The following is a 23,464-nucleotide window of genomic DNA, read 5'->3' as shown; positions in this document are numbered from 1 at the left end:
TCTTCCTATCAAACCCTATTTTCTGGGACACCCCTGGTTCTCCAGTGGTGAAGACACCGTGCTTCCACTGCAGGGGACTTGGGTTTGAACCTTAGTCAGGGAACAAAGATCCCACATGTGCATGGCAGGGGCCAAAATAAATTTTTAAAAATCCTATTTTCCTATTGCCTTTCATTAGAGGAAAGAAATATTTCCTTGGGGAAAAAACTGACTTGAGGACACTATTATCTCATCTTCAAGGGTTTGCGTAATTATGATACTATTCTATCATACTATTCACACCAGTGGCCCAAAGGGTGGTTGTGTATGAGCCACCAGCCGGTGCCTCCCCGCTCTTGACCTTGACATTCAAGACCACGACTTTTGGTGGTTGAAAAATATACCTTTCTGGAAATGTTATAGGCAGAACAGGAAGGGAAGGGCGTTCAGGGGACTCCGGATGGGGGCATTTAGAGTTAACTCTCTGCAAGCTCTCAGGTGGCACATTAGGACTGGTTTCCGATGCTCGTGAGGCTGTTCTGTGCAACCTGGGGGCACGTGTCACAAGGCACATGTGTGTGTGTATTTGGAGCCTGAGCTCCACATGGATTGGGGAAGGAGGGGTCCACACAGGCTTGCTGAGTCCCGCTCTGTGCTCAGCCCTGAGCTGGGTCCGGTGGGGGCTGCCTGGGAAAGAAGGTGACCGCCCGAGGACCTTCAGGCCAAGTGGAAGACAGGTTTCCAAGATGAGAAATCACTCAGGGACTCTGGGGTCATGGTGCCACCTTGGGGGTGCAGGCCTTGAGCCAGGGAGCTCGTGGAAGGGCTGCTCCCCGGGGCGGTCACAGTATGGGACACACCCAGGGCTCTTGCTCCTCCCCGGGGCTCTCACCCCGACCACAGGGAAACCAAGGAGCTACTGGCTGGGCTAGATGGGAACGTCAGCCTGTGGTTTGGGGGTGGGAGGGAAGGGGAGGTGAGCTGGGGGCTTGGGAGGGCTCCTCACCGGAAGTACCTACAGAACGTGGCCGGGGGTCTCGGGCACCGCTGGTAGGTTTGCTCCTCGGCCATCTTCTCACCAGCTCCAGGAACAAAACCGAAAAGAAGCCAAACAAGGAAGCAACAAGGCTTGAAGAAAAGCAGAAGTGGGAGCCTGCAGGCCTGACTGCTTCTGGAAGGGGACTGAGACCTCAGGACCGGCTGGCCTGGCGCTGTTGCAGGCGACGTCTGTGCTGGAGCGATGGCCCAGCTGCACCAGGCTACGTGGCTGCCCCAGGCTCTGCTGCTTCTCTGGGTCCCAGGTGGGGGCTGCCAGGGGAGGAGGGTGAGGGGAAGGGTGGAGGGTGGGGATGGAATGGGGGAGGGTGACTCAGACTGGGGCACGGTCTGCCCACTGCTTAAGATGGACCCCATCCTCGGAGGGCAGGGGTGAGGGTCCATCTCCCCTTCTGTATCCGTCTGGCCTTGCAGGAGCCACAGTGGGACACAGAGGAGGGGCTCTGCCGAAGGTTTGGGGATGAATTATCAGAGGAAGGAGGGCAAAAGGCAGGGAGTACCAGAGTGGGCGGCAGGGTGACCGCTGGGCACACCCAGGACGTGCTCGATGACAGGAGATGCCCTCTGGGTCACGGGTCCAGGGGGTAGAGGAAGCGTGGGGACCAGGCTGGGGCCAGCCCTTGTCTCAGGGTCACGGAGGTGAATGAACAGCCAGGGTGGCTTGAGGGGCCGGGACCTCAGGGGGCTGGTGGTCTCCAAGGAAGGGAGATGGAGATTCCCATCCCATCCGGGAAGGCGAGGGGGAGGAAGCAGGGAGGGGGGAGGGCAGAGCAGCTTCAGGGAAGGGAGGAGGAGGCTTGCTCTCTGGAGGAGAGGGCTTCCTTGTGTGATTTCTCTCCTGGTCGTCCAGGGGTGTTCACGGCTCTCAGACACCTCCTGCGGTCTTTCGAGTTTCATCCTTGTGTGTTCAGTCACTCAGTCGTGCCTGACTCTTTGGATCCCGAGGACTGTAGCCCACCAGGCTCCTCTGTCCATGGGGAATCTCCAGACAAGAATACTGGAGTCAGTCGTTGCCATTTCCTCCTCCAGGGGATCCCATCTTCCCGACCCAGGGACTGAACCCCTGTCTGCTGCGTCTCCTGCTTTGCAGGCAGGTTCATTACCACTGAGAAACTGGCCACCTGCTCACGACTCATTTTCCACTGTCCCTCTAGGGGGTTCTTGTGTGTTCGCAGGATCTGCCTGGGTGGAGGTTTCGTTGTTTCTCCGGTTTCCTCTCTTGCTGGTCACGGGGTCATCCCACGATGCCCAGGGCTGAGGAGGCAGTGGTCATGCCTACCTGGCCCCTGACTGGCCAGGTGAGCCGTGTTTCCATTTAGTGTAAAGGGGGCACTGCCTGTGTTTTTAAAAACAGCAGCATCCGGAGTTAGGCGCTTTTTCATGATCTATTGAGATGATTCTTTACTGTCTGAGCCTCCAGGGAAAGAATCTGCCTGCAATGTGGGAGACCTGGGTTCGATCCCTAGGTTGGGAAGATCCGCTGGAGCAGGGCATGGCAACCCATTCCAGTATTCTTGCCTGAAGAATCCCACGGACAGAGGAGCCTGGGGTCCTACAGTCCACGGGGCCGCAGAGAGGCGGACATGACCAAGCGGCTGAGCACACACAGCGCAGCACCGAGACGGTCACACCTTGTCTTGTGCTTTGCTTTGTGGGGTTTCACAGACATTGCCTTTTTCCAGTTGAATGTCTGTGGTAACCCTACTTTGAGCAAGTCTGTTGGCTCCATTTTTCCAACAGCATTTCCTCCCCTCATGTCTCTGTCCCATTTTGGTAATTCCTGCAAAATTTCAGACTCTCCACCAGAAAAAGATTACAACTCACTGAAGGCTCAGATGATGCATAGAATTTTTTAGCGATAGAGTATAATATTTTTAAGTTAAGGTATGTAAATTGTCTGTAAGACATAATGCTATTTGTTACACACTTCATAGACCGGAGTACAATGTAAGCATCGCTTTTTTCTTTCGGCTGTGCAGCATGTGGGATCTCAGTTCCCCAACCATGGATCAAACCCACACCCCATGCATTAAAGCATGGAGTCTTCCCCATTAACCACCAGGGGAGTCCCAAACATAGCTTTTATATGTGTTGGGAAGCTAAAAGCTTCTTGTGAATTTCTTTATTGCAACATTTGTTTCACTATGGTGGTCTGGATGGAGGAGGAAATGGCAACCCGCTCCAGTATTCTTGCCTGGAGAATCCCACGGACAGAGGAGCCTGGTGGGCTCCAGTCCGGGGGGTCGCAGAGTCAGACACGACTGAAGAGACTGAGCATGCACAGTTGTCTGGAACCAAATCCCCAATACTGCCACAGCACGCCTATAGCTTTTTTCCTTTGAACTATTCAAGTGGTGGTTGTATTAAGATATTTGGCCGGGTTTTAGTCTTTGATATATGTTATACTGCCTTCATGATAAGAATTGGGCTTCCCTGAAGACTCAGATGGTGAAGAATTTGTCTGCAATGCAGGAGACCAGAGTTTGATCCCTGAGAGAAGGGAATGCCTACCCACTCCAGTATTCCTGCCTGGAAAATCGCATTGACAGAGGAGCCTGGCAGGCTATAGTCCATAGGGTCACAAAGAGTCGGATACAGCTGAGTGACTAAGCACGTATGATAAGAATTAGGAAGTTTTTCTTGTTTCCTTATTCTCTGCAGATGTTTAAATAAAATTGGGATTGTCTGGTCTTTGAAAGTTTTGAGAGAATTAACTTGTGAAACTGAGTTTCACTCCTCAATTTTTGGAACGGAAAGAAAAAAGAACTTCTTTCTTCTCTTTTCTCTCCAATTTTACTGAGGCATAATTAACAAGTAAAAACTGTGTGTATATATGGTGTACAATTACAGTGATGTTTTGATACATGTATATACCATGAAATAATTACCGTATCACTTCACATAGTTAACTTTGGGAAAGGACTCCTTGCTAACACTTATAGGTACTGGTCTACATTTAAAAAAAAAAATCTGTTCTGGATTAATATCGGTAATGTATACTTTCCTAGAAAATCAGCAGTTTGGGGGACTTCTTTGGTAGTCCGGTGGCTAAGACTCTGTGCTCCCAACGCCAGAGGCCCAGGTTAAATTCCTGGTCAGGGAACTAGATCCCACATGCCACAGCTAAAGATCCCAAGTGTGGCAACTAAGACCCAGCTCAACTAAACAAATAAATACATGTTTTTTAAAAAATGAAGAGAAAATCACCAGTTTTGTCCAAGTGTGCAGAAATTTTTGTAGAGGCTTGTGGTTTACCCTATTTTTCTTTTTAATGGTTTATGTGTGTCTTCTTTTTATTTTCTCTTGATCTGGTTACACACAAGAACGTCTATTTTGTTGTTTGTTTCTCCCAGTTGAAAAATCAGCTTTTCTGCCCATACACTAGTTGCAGTGATTTTTGTCTCCTGATTCACTAACTTCCGCTCTGGCTCCACTCTCTCCTGGGTGGGTCTACTCTCTCCTGGGTGGGTGTGAGTGCGCCGGTTCCTCTCCACTGCTTGTGCTGGATGGTTCACACGTTTACCTGGGGTTTAGTGGGATGGGATTCTGTGATTCTGAAGTAAAACATTAGGAAAACAGAGGGAGACCCTGTTAGAAGAGACAGACAAAGAGGCAGAAAGACAGAGACAGGCATGCAGACAGAGGGACAGGCAGACAGAGACAGGCACGCAGACAGAGGGACAGGCAGACAGAGACAGGCACGCAGACAGAGGGACAGGCAGACAGAGACAGGCACGCAGACAGAGGGACAGGCAGACAGAGACAGGCACGCAGACAGAGGGACAGGCAGACGGAGACAGGCACGCAGAGAGAGGGACAGACAGAGAGGGATAGGCACGCAGACAGAGGGACAGACAGAGACGATGAGACCCAGAGAGACAAAGAGACAGAAAGTGAGAGACAGATAAAGAGGCAGACAGACAGAGACAGGCACGCAGACAGAGGGACAGAGAGACAGAGAGAGACAGGCACGCAGACAGAGGGACAGAGAGACAGAGAGAGACAGGCACGCAGACAGAGGGACAGACAGACAGAGACGATGAGACACAGAGAGACAGAGAGACGGAAGGTGAGAGACAGAAGGAGAGTGAGAAGGACAGAGAGAGAGAAGGAGAGACAAAGACACAGAGACAGAGACACAGGGAGACAGCCAGGGAGACACACGATGCACGGGGAAGGCAGGCCCCAGACACAGAGGGCTGGGTCCCGTGGGTGGAGGTGAAGGGGGGCCCAGACCAGGCAGGGGAGCCAAGAGCCAGGCCAGGAAAGATGACAATTCACAGTCGAGGGGACACAGGGCATGGAGTCTGGATGTGGGGAGCAGAAGCTACGTCTTAACCCAAGGAAGGGCTGGGGCATTTATCTGTTAAGCACTCGGTGTGTGTCTATTTTACTGATCTGTTGTTTTCTAGAAAATCATACGCTCATCCAGATTCACACGCTCGCCTGGAGAGAAGCCTTTTTTTCTTGTTTTGGCTGTACTGCGTGGCTTGTGAGGTCTTGGTTCTCAGAGGGTTATCCATGCTCATTAGACTGAATTTTCTGAAATGTCGGCTTTCTTGGCCAGACACAGAGGGATGCTGGCAGCTTCATGTGGTTCAAACCTGATATTATTCTCCAGGCATTTGGCGCCCATTATCTCATCCAATACTCCCAAATGTCCTGCGAGGCTTACCAGTCATCACCACGTTACCAGTGAGGCCTCTGAAGCTCAGAGAGGTCAAGTAACTTGTCCCTGAACACACAGCAGACTCGTCACAGAACTGAGACTAAAACTCAGATTCTTCTGATGCCCTTTCCACGCCACTGTGGCACTGGCTACGGAGCATCTCAGGACACATCACACCCGCGATGGGGCTGGAGAAGGCGTCTTTGCAGGGCGTCTGCCACCCAGGCCAGAATAGGACCCCCTGACGGGCTCCCAGGAGTGGGAGGATGGGGGCTTGTGGTCAGCTTCGGGCAGCTTTGAACAGAGAACTGTGTAGGCTGGGGGAGGTGCTCACACCCAAGGGTTTGCTGAGGGCCTACTATGTGCCAGACATGTGTAGACCTTTAAGATATAAGAAGAAGGCCCCAGGGGCTGACATTCTCTTCAACTGATTTAACAGCCTGACAAGCCAAGTCAAATTCAAGACGACTAACTCTAGCAAAAGACAGCAAGCCACACCCCCCACCACTGTGGGGGCCCCATCACAGAATTACAGGGCTGGTGAGGAGCCATATCCACAGGGGCCGGGGGGGGGCGTGTCCTCGGCTTGGTGGCCAGCATTAATGTCACACATGTCACCTTAGCCCCCCAGCTCCATGGCGGAGGACTGTCTGGGACAATGGCAGATGCCAATCTCAGAAATAAAGCATGAGCTTCCTTGAAAATTAAGTCAACAGGAGCTGGGCAAACTGGAGTAAGACCCAGGGTGAGATGAAGGCTGTCAGTAAACTGTGTGTGTGGGTGATTTTTCATCCACAAAATTTGCCAGGCATGTCTGGTGCTTCTGTGAACCATCTGGCAGCCCTCTCTCTGCCTTGGGGCACAGCCCCTTGGTGGGAACACGTCGGCTACAAGCGGGTCTTCAGGTGACTGAGCTGCTCCAGGCTGGGGGCATCCTGACAAGCTGGGAGATGGGAGGTCCCTGGTGGGTGAGAGGTGAAGGGCAGAGGAAAGAAAGTTGGGGTCTGGAGGAAAGGGCAGCTGCGGTCTTAGGGCTGAATAGAAGGGGCAGAGTCTCAAGGTGTATTCTGGCTGATGCGGGGCAGCTAGCAAGAGATGGGGGAACTTTTTGGGGTGACCCCCAGGGTGTCCTGAACTAGGCCCACCTGATGGAGCTGGACCCGGTTGTGTCTTCCAGGCTGTTTATCCCTGAGTGGCCCCAGCAGAGTGACGGGCATCGTGGGGAGATCCCTGAGCGTGGAGTGTCGGTACCAGAAGAAATTCATAAGCAATAACAAATACTGGTGCAAACCCTTCTGTTTGTTATCACCGAAGATTGTGGAGACCACAGAGTCACAGAGAGAAGTGACGAGAGGCCGCGTGTCCATCAGAGACCATCCTGCAAACCTCACCTTCACAGTGACCTTGAAGAGCCTCAGAGAGGAGGATGCGGGAACGTACGAGTGTGGGATCAATGTGCCAGTTTCCATTGACCCCACCTTCGAGGTGGAGGTGTCTGTGATCCCAGGTGAGCCATGCACACCCCTACCTCCCCTTGTACCAGCAACAGGGTCATCTTAAAAGTCTCAGGTTGGAATAGCCAAGGCAGAAATCACATCAGAGAGCAAACTCTGTGTGTGTGTGTGTAGGTGTATGTATATTGTGTGTATGTGTGTGTGTGTATGTGAGACAAAGAGACAGTCAGGACGTTGGCACGTCTCCTTGGTCTTGAGTGATGAGGTGCTTGTCGGGGAAGGGGCAGCAAAGAGGTGGGTATGCAGCTGAGGGAGGAAGGTGCCGTGGGCCTCCCCACAGAAACCCGGGAAGCTGTGTGGGGGAAGGTGGGGAGCTGAGTGGAGAGGTGGCGGGCCAGGTGAAGATGCTGAACACAGTGGGAGTGCTAAAAAGATCTGCAAGTGGTCTCTGGCAGGCTCATGCAGCTGTGACTTGGTCGGGGGCGGGGAGCAAGACTCGGGGTAGGGGTTACTCTGGGGCCTCCGGAGGACCCTGACCTCATCATGGGGATGGAATCAGGTCTGTTGGGGGTGGTGCCCATGTCCTGTTCCGAAACGGTCACTTGGCCCCAGGAGGGTCCTGGCCGCAGGGTTCTTCATCTTGTCCCCTTCATGAGTGATTATTTTGTGTGAAATCAAACAAGAAAGGTATCGGAGGGTGGTGGGAGAGTCAGAGGGCCTCCCAGAGTCTGATTTGTATTTCAGCACCATCGGCATCACCAACACCAAGACCAATCCCACCTACTGTCGCAGCCAAAGTTTCAACTGTGTCATTCACCACCCTGACCACAGAGAGTGCCACCCACAGTGCCAGCAGCCAGGAGGAATACGAGCCCACGCAGAACTGGAGGTAAGGTGCCCTAGGCCTGTGGCGTCCTCTGCCTTGGGGTCTGTTTGGTCAGGAGCCCTGTCCCCGTTGACTGGGGCCTCTGGCTCCCTTTGCACCCAGGCTGGAAGCCGATCTGCGTCTCCTAGCTTGGGCTGTAGGGGCCACACTGGACCTGCCCTGGGCTCTGAGAGAGGGCTCAGGCCAGGTAGAAACTGGGGGTGGATGGAGGGAAAGCGACATTTAATGAGAGCTGGTGTGACGATATCCTGCCAGGCACATGCTCAGTGCCCCACCTGGACGTCATCATCTGCTCCTTACAATCCTTTGCCACCATCACCCTCAGTTTATGGATGAGTAAACTGAGGCTCTGAGAGGTTAAGTGACTGAGTGGGTAATACAGTCACAGAGGCAGGCTGCCTCCCAGGCCAAGTTTATATGATTCCAAAGTTTTGGGTTCTTTCTTCCAAATTTGTGATTCTCGACATTTTTTTTTTGGCAGGGAGAGGTAAAAAAAAAACAAACCCTGGGAGAATCTGACAACATTTATAGTTTCTCTCCCTGGAAATATGCCTATTGTCTGAAATTATTCCTGGGATTCACAGATTCCCTTTTTTAAAAAGTAATCAATTAATTTTTATTTTTGGCTGTGCGGGGTCTTCATGGCTGCTTTGGGGCTTTCTCTAGTTGCAGTGAAAGTGAGACAGTGAAGTCGTCCAGTCGTGTCCGACTCTTTGCGACCCCATGGACTATAGCCTACCAGGCTTCTCTGTCCATGGGATTTTCCAGGCAAGAGTACTGGAATGGGTTGCCATTTCCTTCTCCAAGGGATCTTCCTGACCCAGGGATCGAACCCAGGTCCCCTATATTGCAGGCAGACGCTTTACCCTCTGAGCCACCAGGGAAGACCTAAGTTGCCGTAATGGAGGCTACTCTCTAGTTCTGGCGCGAGGGCTTCTCGTTGCGGTGGCTTCTTTTGTTGCAGAGCATGGGCCCTAGAGCGTGAGCTCAGTGGCTGCGGTGTGTGTTAGTTGCTCAGTCGTGTCCAACTCTTTTCGATCCCATGGACTCTGGCCCGCCAGGCTCCTCTGTCCATGGGACTCTCCAGGCAAGAACACTGGAGTGGGTTGCCTTGCCCTTCTCCAGGGGATCTTCCCTACCCAGGGATTGACCCTGCGTCTCCCGTGTCTTCTGGGTTGGCAGGCAGGTTCTTTGCCACTAGTGCCACCTGAGTTGCGGTGCACGGGCTTAGTCGCCCCGCGGCATGTGGGATCTTCCTGGACCAGGAATCGAACCTGTGTCCCCTGCATTGTCAGGCAGATTCTTAACCGCTGGACCACCAGGGAAGCCCGAGACTCCCTATTCTGACACCACCTGGCGCCCTGCAAGTCGATTCCAGAACTGGACACCTGGGAGTCAGCACAGACTCCAGCATCCTGTGAGGCTCGTGAGGCTCAGTCTTGTAAGACGGCCTGACTTCAGATGCCAGGGCCCTTTGGGGATGCTCAGATCATCACATTTCTGATCAGTTGGATACATGACCCACTTGGGTTTGGTAATTGCTTAGGTAATCCACAGAATGTAGAGAAATGCTATACATACAGTTTTATCATAAAGTATAAAGGTCAGGGTGCTTCCCAGGAGGCGCTAGCGGTAAAGAACCCACCTGCCAACGCAGGAGACATAAGAGACGTGGGTTTGATGCCTGGGTTGGGAAGATCCCCTGGAGGAGGGCATGGCAACCCACTCCAGTATTCTTGCCCGGAGAACCCCATGGACAGAGGAGCCTAACCATGAAGGCTACAGTCCATGGGGTCCAGCCTACGGCTGCAGACTACTGTCCACGGGGTTGCAGAGTCAGACACGACTGAAATGACCCAGTACACACGCACAAAGGTCAGGACCAGTCAATGAAGAGACATGTAGGGCAAGGTCTGGGAGGGTCCTGACTGCAAAATTTCTATGCCCTTTCCCAGTGGAGTTGAGGGGCATCACCCTCCCGGGACTTTGATGTCTTTACCAACCAGGAAGTTCCTTCAAGTCTTGGTGCCCATAGTTTTTACTTGGGTTTCATCGCACAGATATGACTAACTGAATCACTGCCCACATGACTGACCTCAACCCCCAACACCCCTTTCCACTTCCCTGAAGTTCAGGCTGGCTCAGAGCCCCAAATCTCTCATCGCATGGCTGGCCCTTCTGGTGACCAGCTCCCAGCCTGAGTCAGGCAAAATCCCAGGGAGATCCAAGCAGCTTGTGAATCACAAAGGTGCTCCTGTTACTAGGAAAACCTCAAGGATTTAGAGCCTCCCTTCCAGGAGCCAGAGGCAAAGGCCAGTCAGATTCTTTACTGTACGACACCCCAAGACCCCTCCACTGGCTTCCTGACAATCCAGGTGACAAGCTTTATGTCAGGCAAGGTGGGATTCAGGACCCAAACGTGCCGCCTTCAGAAACGACCTGCAGATGCACACCTGGGGAAGGGAGCTGGGTTTTTTAAACAGTAATTTCATCTGCTTATTTGTCTGTTTGTCTCTTTATTTATTTTTTCCTGTGCTGGGCCTGTGTGGCTGCGCAGGCTTTCTCTAGCTGCAGAGAGTGGCGCTTGCTCTCCAGCTTCTCTGCTCGGGCTTCTCCCTGCAGTGGCTTCCCTAATCGTGGAGCACAGGCTCAGTGGCTGTGGAGCCCGGGCTTCCTCCCTCCGCAGCTTGTGGGATCTTCCTGGGCCAGGGACCAAACCTGTTTGTGTCCCCTGCATGGACAGGTGGATTCTTCACCACTGAGCTGCTAGGGAAGCCCCAGAGTTGGGTTTTGTATAACTGAAGCTTGTACAGTTCTCAGGGGAGGGGGGTGCATCTTTAAGAAAAAAAGACGAGAACACCATGGATGCCAGTTAGGCATAAAAGAAGGGGCCCAAGCAAGGGAGGGGCAGAGCCCAAGCCGTGTCAGTTCCCCAGGAAAGCAGCTGCTGCTGTCCAAGTGTGAAGTGGTAGAGTTTCAAGGTGATGTTTTTGCAGCCAGGTTTGTAATTGCAAAAGACTGGGCAAAAGAAATGCCCATGGAGAGGGAGGAGTTAAATAATTTATGGTCTGTCCACACAATGGAATACTATGCAGCTGTGAAAAAAGCCCCGCAGGGAACTTCTGTATGTAGTGACATGGAAAGATCTTCAAGATGCATTGTGAAGTTAAAAAATAGTGTTTTTCACTGACTCAGTGGACGTGAGTTTGAGCAAGCTCCGGGAGATGGTGATGGACAGGGAGGCCTGGCGTGCTGCAGTCCATGAGGTCGCAAAGAGTCGGACATGGCTGAGCAGCTGAACAACAGTGTTTATACCAGCGGTCCCCAACCCTTTTGGCACCAGGGACCAGTTTTGTGGAAGACAGTTTTCCACAGACGGGGGTGGGAGTGGATGGTTCAGGCAGTAATAAGAGAGATTTGGGGGGTTGGGGGGGTGAATGGGGAGGTGCTCACCTCCTCTGTATGGCCAGGTTCCTAACAGTCCTTTGGTGGGTACTGGTCCATGGCCGAGGGGTTGGGGACCCATGGTTTATACTGTGCCTCTTTTATGTGAAAAAAGGACATATACAAAAATAATGTATATTCGTATTTTGTTGCATTGAATAAAGAGGCTCCGGAAGGCTCTTAGGTGCACGGTGTGAGTCTGTTGGGGGGATTTAGGTAGACGGGGGTTGAAAAGGAGGCTTTACGCTGTCTGCCTTTTTTTCAGTGAGCGCTTATCTACTGAACAAGCGAGGGAAGGCGGGACCCCCTGCCCCACCCAGCCCACCCTGTCTCCTCTCAGGCTCCACGCGCTGCTGATCTCGTTGGCCCTGCTGCTGCTCCTGCTGGGGGGCTTCTCGCTGCTCGCCTGGAGGATGGTTCAGAGATGGGCCAAAGGTGAGTGAGCCCCCGACACCCGCCCGCACCCCACCCGAGGGCAGGCCGGCCCCGCCCACACCTTCTGGCCCTAGAGGAAATGCCTCTGGGTTTCCAGAAGGGTCATCAGCTGTGTCTCCCCTGGGACCACATGGCCCGGGTGACCCTAGAGGGCAGGCCCGGAAGGGACTATGTGGCTGAGAGGAGGTGGCTTTAAGGCAAGAGGCCTTTCCCACGGCAGGGCCGGGGTAGGTGCTCGTGAAGCAATGTCCCTCTTCCGTCCAAACCCTTCCGTGACCTCCTACAGCCTCCAAAGTCCAGGCCTGCCCAGCATGGTCAAGGCCCTTGGCAATCTGCCAGTCCTCACACCCTGGAAGGCAGTGGTTTCTCAACTTCCTCCGAGTTTGCTCTGGGCACCTGGGGGGCCTGCCCTGCCCCCCACCGGCTCACTCCTGATGCCCTGAGTGCTGCTCTCTGCTTTCTTTCCTCTAGGCCCTCTTCCTGGCCCCCAGAGGGCAGTTCAGGGCCCCCTTCAGGGTGAGCCTCTGTTCTTCCGCCGTCAAAGCCCCTGTCCCACCAATTTGCCACTCCTGCTTCCTAGGCTGCCTCCCCAGCAGCCCACGCAGCTCCTGTAGATCAGAGACCCTTGCCCAAGAAGGTATAGGAGCAGTATGTGTTGAGTGAAAGTATTATTTAATATTATTTAATATTGTCACAGTGGCACCCAGGGAGGCTGTGGTCCAGCCACTCCCCTCTGAGCTCAGATTCAAAGAGAAAATAAGACGCCCCCAGCATCCTGTCTGGTGCTCATAAGTAGGGGCTCAATAAACACGTGAGCAAATTAAATACATAGAAGAACAGAGGAACCAGTGACGCTGTGACCATCTTGCTGGTGGGTGGCCCAAGTTTTATCTGTGTCAGCTTAAAAAAAATCCGCAGCGTGAGAGTTATGAGCTAGGTTTAATCTGGGGCAAAATGAGGACTGTAGCCTGGGAGACAGCACCTTAGATAGCCCTGAGAAACTGCTCCAAAGATTCAGGGGGCGGGGGAAGGTCAGCGTATCTGTGATTTTGGTGAAGGGGGAGGAACACAGGCCATTCAGCACACATTTTTCCAGGAGGTTTCTATCAGTCTCGAGAATCTTCTGCTAGTCACAGGGAACAGTCGTCACCATGAAGGATGTTCGTGCTTTTCTAGATTTGGGGAGATGCAAGGATTGGGCTCATAAAAACCAGCCCTTGAGCATATCTGACTATCTGAAGACCTCGCGCAGATGCCTCGCTCCTGCTCTCCACCCTGAACGCCTTTCGGGGGTGTTGAAGCAGCTGCATCAGCGCCTGATTTGATCTTTGCAGAGGCAGATGGCAGGCGCCCAGGGCAAGTGCCGGTTGTACTTGACTCCTGTAGGAGAGCAGCTTTCTGCCTGAGATGAGTGTGAGCCTTAAGGTTCCTTCCTGGACTCAGAGTTCTTAATTCCATGTGCACAGAGTACCTGGGCAGAGGGGATGTTTGTTCAGAATGACCGATGCTGAGCCTTTCAGGGCTGCAGTAAAACCCTGGTGGCTCTGCCCCACGCCTGCAGTGCTAAACTGGGAGTTGGTTCTTACTGGGAGCAAAAGGGGAGACCCCGCTTTACTCTCTCACCTCCAGCAACCCTGCGGGGTCCAGCCCCTCCCTCCAGCACATCTCAGGCCTTTAGCAGCGAAATCAGCCTCAACATACATATGCTTGATGGATGGAAGGAAAACCACTTCCTCTTCCCCATCTGCTCTTCGTATATCGCTTCTGGGAACCATCGCCTGAAACTTTAGCCCACACTGCTTTACCGCATGGGGGTTTTCCCAGCCTGGGTTGTCTCAGAACTATGGGTGTCAGGGATCTCCAGGGTGACCTTTCACCTAAAAAGCGTCCCTCCCCTTTAAAAACGGGGTGTGTGATTGCTGTAGAAAATTGGAAAAAGAAGGAAAGCACAGAGAGGGAAAGAAATTCACCCTAATAAATAGAAAGAAGAACCTGCACCACCCAGAGAAAACCAGCCACAGACGGTTGAGTCACATCCTTACGGGCTCTTGCAAATCTGACTTCTTAAAACGTTTGCTCCGTATGTAATTCCACTTTTGTTTTTTTTAATTAAAATTATGCTTTGTTGTCGGCTTGGTTTTGGTTGTGCTGGGCCTCCGTGGCTGCGTGCGGCCTTTCTCCAGCCGCGGTGTGTGAGCTTCTCGCTGTGCTGGTTTCTCTTGGCGGAGAACCCGGGCTCAGTAGTTGTCGCACGTCAGCTCAGTTGCCCAGCAACATGTGGGATCTTCCAGGGCCAGGGATCGAACCAGTCTCTGTCCCCTGCATTGGCAGGTGGGTTCCTAACCGCTGGACCACCGGGGAAGTCCTGTCATTCCACTTTTCTACCTTAACATTCTGTGTGATTTTCCCGGCTGATAATCTCCAAATCCCTGAGTGCAGAGTTGACTCGTGTGAGCGGATCACGCCTCGTCAAGGGATCTTTGTTTAACAGGAGAAAGGCTTTGTGTTCACGTAGCCTCTGTCTCTCCCCGGCTCGGCGTCTCAGCGCCTGTCTCCCGGCTGCCTCGGGGAGAGGTCAGGGTTAGTGACCCCTGGTGGTCCTGCTGGCCCCAGCCTGACGCCTGCCCTGTGCTCACTCTCGGTTCCTCCCCTGAGCCCACTCTGGTCACTCACTTCCTCATTCATTCACTCGATCACACAGCAAAGCCGTCCTGAGCACCTACTGTGCGCCAGGCCCTGTGCTGGGCTCTTGAGGACCCTGTCGTGACCAGGGAAGACTGGGTCCACCTTCAGCGAGCTCCCTGTTCAGCTGTCTGCCACCCAACTCTCTCCATGTCGCCTTCCTTCCCAGGGGTGGACTCCCATCTCTTCCTCACCAGCTTTTTCCCTCCTTCCCATCAAATCCATCTGAGTTGAAGATATAGAGGATGGTAGGGAGCCGGCCCACAGCATCTGAAACAAAATATGTTCATACCTCAAGTGGCGCTAGTGGTAAAGAATCCACCTGTCAATGCAGGAGGCATGAGACGCGAGTTCGATCCCTGGATCGGTAAGATCCCCAGGAGAAGGGAGAGGCTACCCACTCCAGTATTCTTGCCTGGAAAATCCCATGGACAGAGGAGCCTGGCAGGATACAGTCTACAGGGTCACACGAAGTCGGACACGACTGACGTGGCTTGGCACACACGCACTTGTTCGTACCTCAGAGCCCTGGTTGCACGCTCTGTCTACAGTCCACAGGGTCATACAAAGTCGGACATGACTGAAGTGACCTAGCACGCACAGCACGTGTTCATACTTCAGAGCCCCTGGATGCATGCCCCATCGAGCCAACCGGTGAGGTTCACCAGACACCTCTGTCGTCCGTGACCTTGTGTCTCCTGACTCTCGGAATCTCACCGCTGACTTTGGGACTCCCTCCCTGAGGCTGGATAGCATCTCTCCCTGCAGCACCCAGCGGGCTCTGGAGCTGCCTGGCAGAGATCCTAGATCAAGGGCGCTCTGCTGCGTGGGCATCACCTGCCCCCTCTCAGCTCCCGGGGCCCCGGGTTGAAAGCGCCAGGGAAGCACAGAGCCGCGCCCAGAGGCAGGACCCCAGACACCGTGTTGTAGGTGCCAGAAACAAGAGGCTGTGTGACCTGAGCTGGGATCCCTCAGAGCAGACAGGGCTTCCTGTCTGGGGGGGCCTGACCCCCAGGCCAGGGGATCACAGCAGATAAACCTGGTGACTTTGTATGCTTTGATTCTCTAGTCTCTGCAAGGTCACTTCCTTTTTATTATTTTATTAAAAAAAATTTTCAGTTCAGTTCAGTCACTCAGTTGTGTCCGACTCCTTGCGACCCCATGAATCACAGCACGCCAGGCCTCCCTGTCCATCACCGACTCCCAGAGTTCACTCAAACTGATGTCCATCGAGACAGTGATGCCATCCAGCCATCTCATCCTCTGTCGTCCCCTTCTCCTCCTGCCCCCAATCCCTCCCAGCATCAGGGTCTTTTCCAATGAGTCAACTCTTCGCATGAGGTGGCCAAAGTATTGGAGTTTCAGCTTTAGCATCAGTCTTTCCAATGAACACCCAGGACTGATCTTTAGAATGGACTGGTTGGATCTCCTTGCAGTCCAAGGGACTCTCAAGAGTCTTCTCCAACACCACAGTTCAAAAGCATCAATTCTTCGGCACTCAGCTTTCTTCACAGTCCAGCTCTCACATCCATACATGACCACTGGAAAACCATAGCCTTGACTAGACGGACCTTTGTTGGCAAAGTAATGTCTCTGCTTTTCAATATGCTGTCTAGGTTGGTCATAACTTTCCTTCCAAGGAGTTAAGTGTCTTTTAATTTCATGGCTGCAATCACCATCTTTGGTGATTTTGGAGCCCCCCCAAAATAAAGTCTGACACTGTTTCCCCATCTATTTCCCATGAAGTGATGGGACCGGATGCCATGATCTTCATTTTCTGAATGTTGAGATTTAAGCCAACTTTTTCACTTCCTCTTTCACTTTCATCAGGAGACTTTTTAGTTCCTCTTCACTTTCTGCCATAAGGGTGGTGTCATCTGCATATCTGAGGTTATTGATTAGGGTTTGTTAAAACACAGCTGGACTTCATCCCCAGTGTTGATAATTCAGTATGGCTGTGGTGGGGCCTGCAAAACTGCATTTTTTTAATTGGTAAAAAAAAAATACTTATCAAATTTGTCATCTTAACCATTTCTAAGTTTACAGTTTGGTAGTGTCAAGGGTGTTTATATTGTTGCAAAAGAGGCCTCTGGATCTTGTTCATCATGCAGACATTCCCTGTTAGATGAGTGCCCTTTCCTTTCTCATCTCCCTCACCTGGAAGCGTGGAGTCTGAACCACCGGATCCCCAGGGAAGTCCCTAAGGGACGTTTTCACGAGTGGCTGTTCTGGGAACCACCTTCGTTTGATCCCTTCTCCCCCAGCTGGAGCCTTCCTGCTTCTTCATTCACTCATTTCCTCATTCACTAATTCACCCACTCAACAAGCCCTTGAGTTTCCCCCATGCTGCTGGCCTGAAGCGATAGGTCCCCCGGGCTGAAGTCTCTAGGGAAAGGCTTTCCTCCAGGTGGACCACAGGGATCCGCATCCTGCCCCATTCTAGGATTCAGTCTCCTTCCTCTTCTCTTGCCTCTTTAGCTGGAGAGAAACCAGAGCTGCCTCAGAGCCGCAGTCAGGTAAGGAGGGTTCCAGCAGGAGGCGTGTCAGGGTGGCCGGGAGGCACGCAGGGGATGCTAGGGACCCAGTCTGTGCCTTAGCTGGTGGAGGTCCGTGTGGATCCCACACAGATAAAGCGAGGTGATCACTTAGAGCTGGAAAAACAACACCTGGGAGGTCTGGTCACTGGGTCACCGTGAGCTCTGGCCAGCCTGTTCCCTTCCAGGTGAGGGGGAGGGGCGGAGGGCCCTCCGGCCCAGCTGTTGACCTGACCATTCAAACACTCCCCAGAGAGGACCTGAGTGGGGGAGGGGGAAGGCAGGATGGGAAGGCTGGGGCACCCAGAGCGCAGAGGGGAAGGGCAGATGCTTGCAGGGACACGGGCCTCTCTAGGCTCCAAACCCTGCACTCCTGTCCACCGCAGGCTGCCGAGCAGACTGAGCCCAGCTATGCGAATCTGGAGCTGCAGACGTGGCCCCTTTCGGGAAAGCCCGTTCAACCCACGCGGGCGGAGGTGGAATACAGCACAGTGGTGAGTGCGAGGGCCCAGCCCCCGTCCTGCGGACCACGGGCCGTGGCAGAGGCATCGGCACATGGGGTCCGGCAGGCGGGGAGGGGAGAGAGGCTCGACTGGTCACCTTGTGCTTCTGAAGGACGAGGAGACACAGGAAACCAGTCAAGTGCTGGGGACGTCTCTGGCGGTCCAGCGGCTGGGACCTGGCCTTCCAATGCAGGGGTGCAGGTTTGATCGCTGGTTGGGGAGGTGAGATCCCACATGCCTCTTGGCCAGAAAACCAAAACACGAAACAGAAGCAATATTGTAATAAATTCAATAAGGACTAAGAAAGGTACACATCAAAAAAATCTTAGACAAGAAAAGAAAATGAAGAAAGTGGTGTAGATTTCGCCAGACTTTGGTGTCTCTGTGGCTGAGGGGTCGCGTGGGAGATGAAGGGGCTTTTGGAATGGCCAGTGGATAATCAAGAGTCAATAAAGTACAGCATTTATTAAGCACCTACTATGTACCATATGGACTTCCCCGGTGGCTCAGACGATAAAAGAATCTACCTACAATGCAGGAGACCCGGGTTTGCTCCCTGGGTCGGGAAGATCCCCTGGAGAAGGAAATGGCACCCCACTCCAGTACTCTTGCCTGGAAAATCCCATGGATGGACAGAGGAGCCTGGGAGGCTACAGTCCATGGGGTCACAAAGAGTTGGACACGACTGAGCGACTTCACTTTCCCTTTCATGTACCAGGTGGGCTTCCCTGGTAGCGCTGGTGGTGAAGAATCTGCCTGCCATTGCCATAGACACGAGAGACGCGGGCTCCATCCCTGGGGTGGGAAGACCCCCTGGAGGAGGGCGTGGCACCCCACTCCAGTGCTCTTGCCTGGAGAATCCCATGGACAGAGGAGCCTGGCGGGCTGCAGTCCATGGGGTCGCACAGAGTCGGACACGACTGAAGCGACTTAGCCGGCACGCACACTCACGTACCGTACACTCCATGTTAAAGCCGGTGTTTTTTCACTGTTTTGGTCCCGTCATCTCTTTGGTATGAACTCTACTTTTTAGATTTTTACCAATGAGCCCCTGTGGGTCAAGCCGTAGGCATGGCATTGAAAAGTGGAATAACGGAAGAGGTTGCCTCCCGTCCCCACCCCGTGCAGGGTCATAACTCACCCTTGAGCGGAAAGAGTTTAGGCAGAGGTTGAGGGATTAGTTGTTAGAGAAGATGAGATGGAGGTTTGAGCGTCAGACACGTGGCCCGGGACTAGCAACATCCTAGCCTTTTTAGCTTTTGGTGACTAATGACCCCAAAGCAGACCCCAGGCACCCCCCAGCACTGGTGCTGTGTCTTCAATAGTGATCAGGGCTCCTGGCCTTTCCCAACCAATAGAAGTTGATCAGAGGCCAGACAAGAAAGTCAGGCAAGGCTCTGTTGGGGCCCCTGCTGCGGCAGGAGGGAGCAAGGACAAGCAACAGTCTTCCTTGCTTGGGGGCCGGTGGTTCCTTACACGGGGTGAGGGGAGGGGTGTGTCCGGGGAGAGGGAGGGAGAGGGAGGGAGAGGGAGGGAGAAGGAGGGAGAGGGAGGGAGAGGGAGGGAGAGGGAGGGAGAGGGAGGGAGAGGTGGCTTAGGTGTTTGCTCGCCTCTTGGGGGTTAATCTATGCAGCAGGGCATGCGCAGTACCCTGCTTTTGCTCCAGGCTCCTCAAAAGCGGCAGTTGGGTTTTTTGGTCTCTTTGTATCTCTAGTCCAGAATTTGCCCCAGCTGTGCATGCTTGCACTTCTGTCTAGTCCCTTAGAGTTTCTTTGGATTTTGTTGCTCGAGGAGACGTTTGTCCAGGTGCAAGCCCTGCAGCAAAGGGTCTCAGGTCTGGCATGTCTCATCTTGACCAGGTTGGGGCAGAGCAGGTGGGTGGATGGGATTTTGGAGACCCACCTTTGCAAGAGAAAGTGGGCAGGACGGTGAGGACCAGTGGAGCCCCCACCATCCCCTGCCAGTGGAATCTCCCTCAGGGCACCCCTCTGATGTCTCCTCCCTAATCTGGGATTCCCATGTCCCCGGCCTCTCCCTGAGCGTCTGGTCTCCGTCTCTGCAGGGCCCGTCCAGCGACGATCTTCACTACACCTCGATAGTGTTTGACTCCCGGAGCCAGGATTCCAAGGCCGACAGGATTCCCTCCGAGACGCCAGTGTACAGCGTGGTTAAGAAGACATAAGCTCATGTTTCCAGCCTTACCAACTGGAGGACTCTGTGGGTCACAGGAGGCCCAGGGCTCAGCCTTCACCCACGGGCCCCCCTCCGCCTACTCCCCTTGTGGTGACCACCAAGTCAGCTGGGCTCCCCAAGGCTGCCCGTCTTGCGCCATCAGCCAGGCTGGCTTTACTGAGGATGTCCGGGAATGCGGTTCTGGATGGTCCGATGGGAAACCTTCCATCCCACTGGCTCTCGAGGTCTCTCTCCTCTCTTCTCTGCTTCATCCCAGCTCCAGGTGGCTCCAGGCAAAGGCCTGACTCTCGTAGTACGGTACCTACGAATGGCTTTGTAAACCACAGCCCCATGGAAATGTCTGGGGTTGCTGGGAAGTGGGGAGAACTGGTGAGGAGCCAGGAGAACTCAAAGGCATTGAAGACTGGGTCCCTCTCTTCTTACGGATGAGGAGACCAAGACCCCGGGAGAGGAGAGGCTTGCCCACAGCTCCAGAACGAGTGGCACACTTCTCTGGACTCTTGGAATTATTGTTAATCCAAGAGATATTATTAACCATTGAAAGTATCTTAAGAGAGCAGAAAAAAATTATTTAAACTTTGCAGCTGTATCTCTGCAATATTGTATGAAAAGTCCTTTCTTTTGAAGCCGAATAATATTTCACTGATGTATATATCACATCATGCTCATCCATCCATTCATCTGTCAACGGAATGCTCCTATATTTTAGTTCTTGTGAAAAATCCAAGTTATGAGCTTGGTGCACAAGTGTCCCTTGGAGACTCTGCTTTCAATTCCTTTGGGTATGCACCCAGAAGAGGAATTGCTGAATCATGTGATAACCTATTTTTAATCTTTGAGGAACTGCGATACTCTTATCGGCAGGAGCTGTACCACGTTACGTTCCCATCACGGGTCTCCCACTTCCTCACATGCTTTCCAGCACTTTTTTTTTTTTTAATAGTAGCGAACCTAACGCATGTGAGGTGGTATCTCATTGCAATTTTGATTTGCATTTCCCCAGTGATTAGTGCAGAGAAGGCAATGGCACCCCACTCCAGTACTCTTGCCTGGACAATCCCATGGACGGAGGAGCCTGGTGGGCTGCAGTCCATGGGGTCACTAAGAGTCGGACACAACTGAGCGACTTCACTTTCACTTTTCACTTTCATGCACTGGAGAAGGAAATGGCAACCCACTCCAGTGTTCTTGCCTGGAGAATCCCAGGGACGGGGGAGCCTGTGGGCTGCTGTCTATGGGGTCGCACAGAGTCGGACACGACTGAGGCGACTTAGCAGCAGCAGTGATTAGTGAGGCCGAGCACTGTCCACGTGCTTACTGGCCACCTGTGTATCTTCACTGAAGACATGTCTATTCAGTCCTGTTGCCCATTTTCAAATCAATTTCTTTGTTGTTATTGAGTCGTCTATGTATTCTGGATATTCAGTCTTATCAGATATATAATCTGCAAATATTGTCTCTCATTTTGTGGGCCAAATGTTTACTTTGTTGAGGTGTCTTTTGAGGACAAAATGTTGGCGTTTCATGAAGCTTAATTTGTCCATTTTGTTGTTGCTGCCGCCTGTGCCGTTTAGGTCATATTCAGGAAATCACTGTCAGATCTGAGGTTCTGAAGATTTTGTCCTTTGCTTTATTCTAGGAGTTTAATAGTTTTAGGTCTGACTAGCTTTTGGAGAAGGCAATGGCACCTCTACTCCAGTACTCTTGCCCAGAAAATCCCATGGACGGAAGAGCCTGGTGGGCTGCAGTCCATGGGGTCGCGAAGAGTCAGACATGACTGAGTGACTTCACTTTCACTTTTCACTTTCATGCATTGGAGAAGGAAATGGCAACCCACTCCAGTGTTCTTGCCTGGAGAATCCCAGGGACGGGGGAGCCTGGTGGGCTGCCGTCTATGTGGTCGCACAGAGTCAGACACAACTGAAGTGACTTAGCAGCAGTAGCAGCTAACTTTTTAGACTAGTTTTGGGTTTATCCTTCTTTTTCTGGCTTCTAAAGTTGTACAGTTAGGGTTTTTTATTTGAGATCTTTGCCCGTCTTTTTAATGCAAGCATTTGAATTACCCACTTAGCCCTGCTTTCGCTGTGTTCCATGAGTTTTGTAGATGGTGTTTACGCTTCCGCTTATCTTTAAGTGTTTTCTAATTCCCTCTATGATTTCTTCTTTGATCCATTGGTTGTGTATGAGTGTGCTGTTTCATTTCCACAGGTTTGTGAATTTTCCAGTTTTAATTTTTTCCCTTTTCGAGTATTTATTGAAACATGAATAAACATAAATTGATTGGTTCCATAGTCAGTGTCAATTAGTTGTTTTAATTCCATCTTATAATACCATGTAATGTCTTGCAAGAAAAAAAACTTTTTAAGCCTGGAGTAATGCCTTTACAGTATGAACTGGACCAACCATCAGACATGGCTCCTCCCCATCTCAATGTGAATAAAATGCTATTAAAGAACAATGAAGAGAATCCGGTTTAACTTTTGTTATTTATTTCTAACGTCAACCTGTTCTGGTCAGAGAAGAAACTTTGTATGATGTCTGTCTTTTAAAATCTATTGAGACCTAGTTTGTGGCCTCATCTTTGGTCTATCTTGGAAAACGTCCCATGTGTACTTGAGAAGAATGTGTGTTGGGCTGGAGTGTTCTGTTTATGTCCGTGAGAACTAGTTAGCTTACTGCGTTGTTCAGTTCTCTGTTTCCTAACTTATCTTCTCTCTGGTCATTCCTGCGAGTGGGGTATTGAAGGCTCCAGCTATTAATGTGGAGCACTGTGTCTCCCTTCGATTCCATGCGCTTTTGCTTTGTGTATTTTGATGGTCTGTTGCGAGGTGCCAAATGACGTCTATTTGCTGTATCTTCTTGCTGTTACAACATACCCATGTTTATGTTGTATGAGACAGACAAACCTGAAGGTCTTTAGGTGACAGTTTGTTGGAGTTTCTGCTTCTTACAGGAAGCTACATTTCAAACTGACGTAATGCTCTAGCTCACAATCTTTTCCTGTTTTGCCAGGGATGTTTGCTAAAACTTCACCATTCGCCCAGATGGAGGGGATGTTGGTTTAGAAGTCCTCCAGTATGTTCTGATCAGGTCCTTTTACATCCACCTAGTCACTGGCTCAACAAAAGTTATCTGAACAGTTCTGAAAGTCAAGGTATTAGTCGCTCAGTCACGCCCGACTCTCTGCGGCCCCGTGGACTGTACTCCAGCAGGCTCCTCTGTCCATGGAATGTTCCAGGCAAGAATACTGGAGTGGGTCACTGTTCCCTTCTCCAGGGAATCTTCCCGACCCAGGGATAGAACCTGGCTCTCCTGCATGACAGGCAGACTCTTTACCGTCTGAGCCACCAGGGAAGCCCTTGACTACTCACTGGTACTACTAAACGCAGCAGTGAGACTACAGCAGCGAACGCAATAGTGGAAAAGATACATCATACCTGCTCTCCGAGAGCCTGCAGTCCAGCAGGAGCGACACTAAATTATGAAACGATCAGAGGACTAGCCAGACGGCCTCCTGCAGCAGTGAAGCCTGAGCACGGCGCACGGTAGGTGGAACCCTTCTTGTACAACACAGTGTTGGGTGTGTTCCCTAAAGCTGTGCGATGTGGAGTCCTGGCAACGAGACTTGA

The 23,464-nt window shown here is 52.2% G+C and overlaps 1 protein-coding gene and 1 long non-coding RNA gene across 7 annotated transcripts; both read left to right on the top strand.

The window, feature by feature from the left end:
* Nucleotides 1–1,136: 1,136 nt before the first annotated feature.
* On the top strand, nucleotides 1,137–22,302 carry LOC101112832 (CMRF35-like molecule 8). 6 transcript variants are annotated; one of them, XM_027974032.2, is made up of 7 exons: nucleotides 1,137–1,280; nucleotides 6,882–7,211; nucleotides 7,903–8,047; nucleotides 11,829–11,923; nucleotides 17,084–17,121; nucleotides 17,526–17,633; nucleotides 19,705–22,302. In XM_027974032.2, the coding sequence occupies exons 1-7, from the start codon at nucleotides 1,220–1,222 to the stop codon at nucleotides 19,822–19,824; spliced, it is 897 nt and encodes a 298-aa protein (XP_027829833.2). In that variant the 5' UTR covers nucleotides 1,137–1,219; the 3' UTR covers nucleotides 19,825–22,302. The 6 variants fall into 6 exon arrangements, with proteins under 6 accessions (XP_027829833.2, XP_027829832.2, XP_042112372.1 ...); XM_027974031.2 differs by having other exon boundaries at nucleotides 11,754–11,923; XM_042256438.2 differs by lacking the exons at nucleotides 17,084–17,121; nucleotides 17,526–17,633; nucleotides 19,705–22,302 and adding an exon at nucleotides 14,775–15,728 and having other exon boundaries at nucleotides 11,754–11,923.
* LOC132657368 (uncharacterized) lies at nucleotides 1,348–4,412 on the top strand. The gene is made up of 2 exons (XR_009595399.1): nucleotides 1,348–2,333; nucleotides 2,456–4,412. It is a non-coding gene; the product is annotated as an uncharacterized LOC132657368 (long non-coding RNA).
* Nucleotides 22,303–23,464: the final 1,162 nt, after the last annotated feature.

The sequence above is a fragment of the Ovis aries genome, chromosome 11 (assembly GCF_016772045.2).
Source record: "Ovis aries strain OAR_USU_Benz2616 breed Rambouillet chromosome 11, ARS-UI_Ramb_v3.0, whole genome shotgun sequence".
Lineage (NCBI taxonomy): Eukaryota > Metazoa > Chordata > Mammalia > Artiodactyla > Bovidae > Ovis > Ovis aries.
The sequence above is the reverse complement of the archived record's forward strand: the minus strand, read 5'-3'. Positions and strand labels throughout refer to the sequence as shown.

Bases quoted from the DNA above. Each gene is read 5' to 3' on its own strand.
- LOC101112832 (XM_027974031.2), top strand. From the start codon at position 1,220: ATGGCCCAGCTGCACCAGGCTACGTGGCTGCCCCAGGCTCTGCTGCTT. The intron at 8,048-11,753 runs GTAAGGTGCCCT...CCTTTTTTTCAG, and splicing joins GAGCCCACGCAGAACTGGAG to TGAGCGCTTATCTACTGAAC. The intron at 17,122-17,525 runs GTAAGGAGGGTT...TGTCCACCGCAG, and splicing joins TGCCTCAGAGCCGCAGTCAG to GCTGCCGAGCAGACTGAGCC.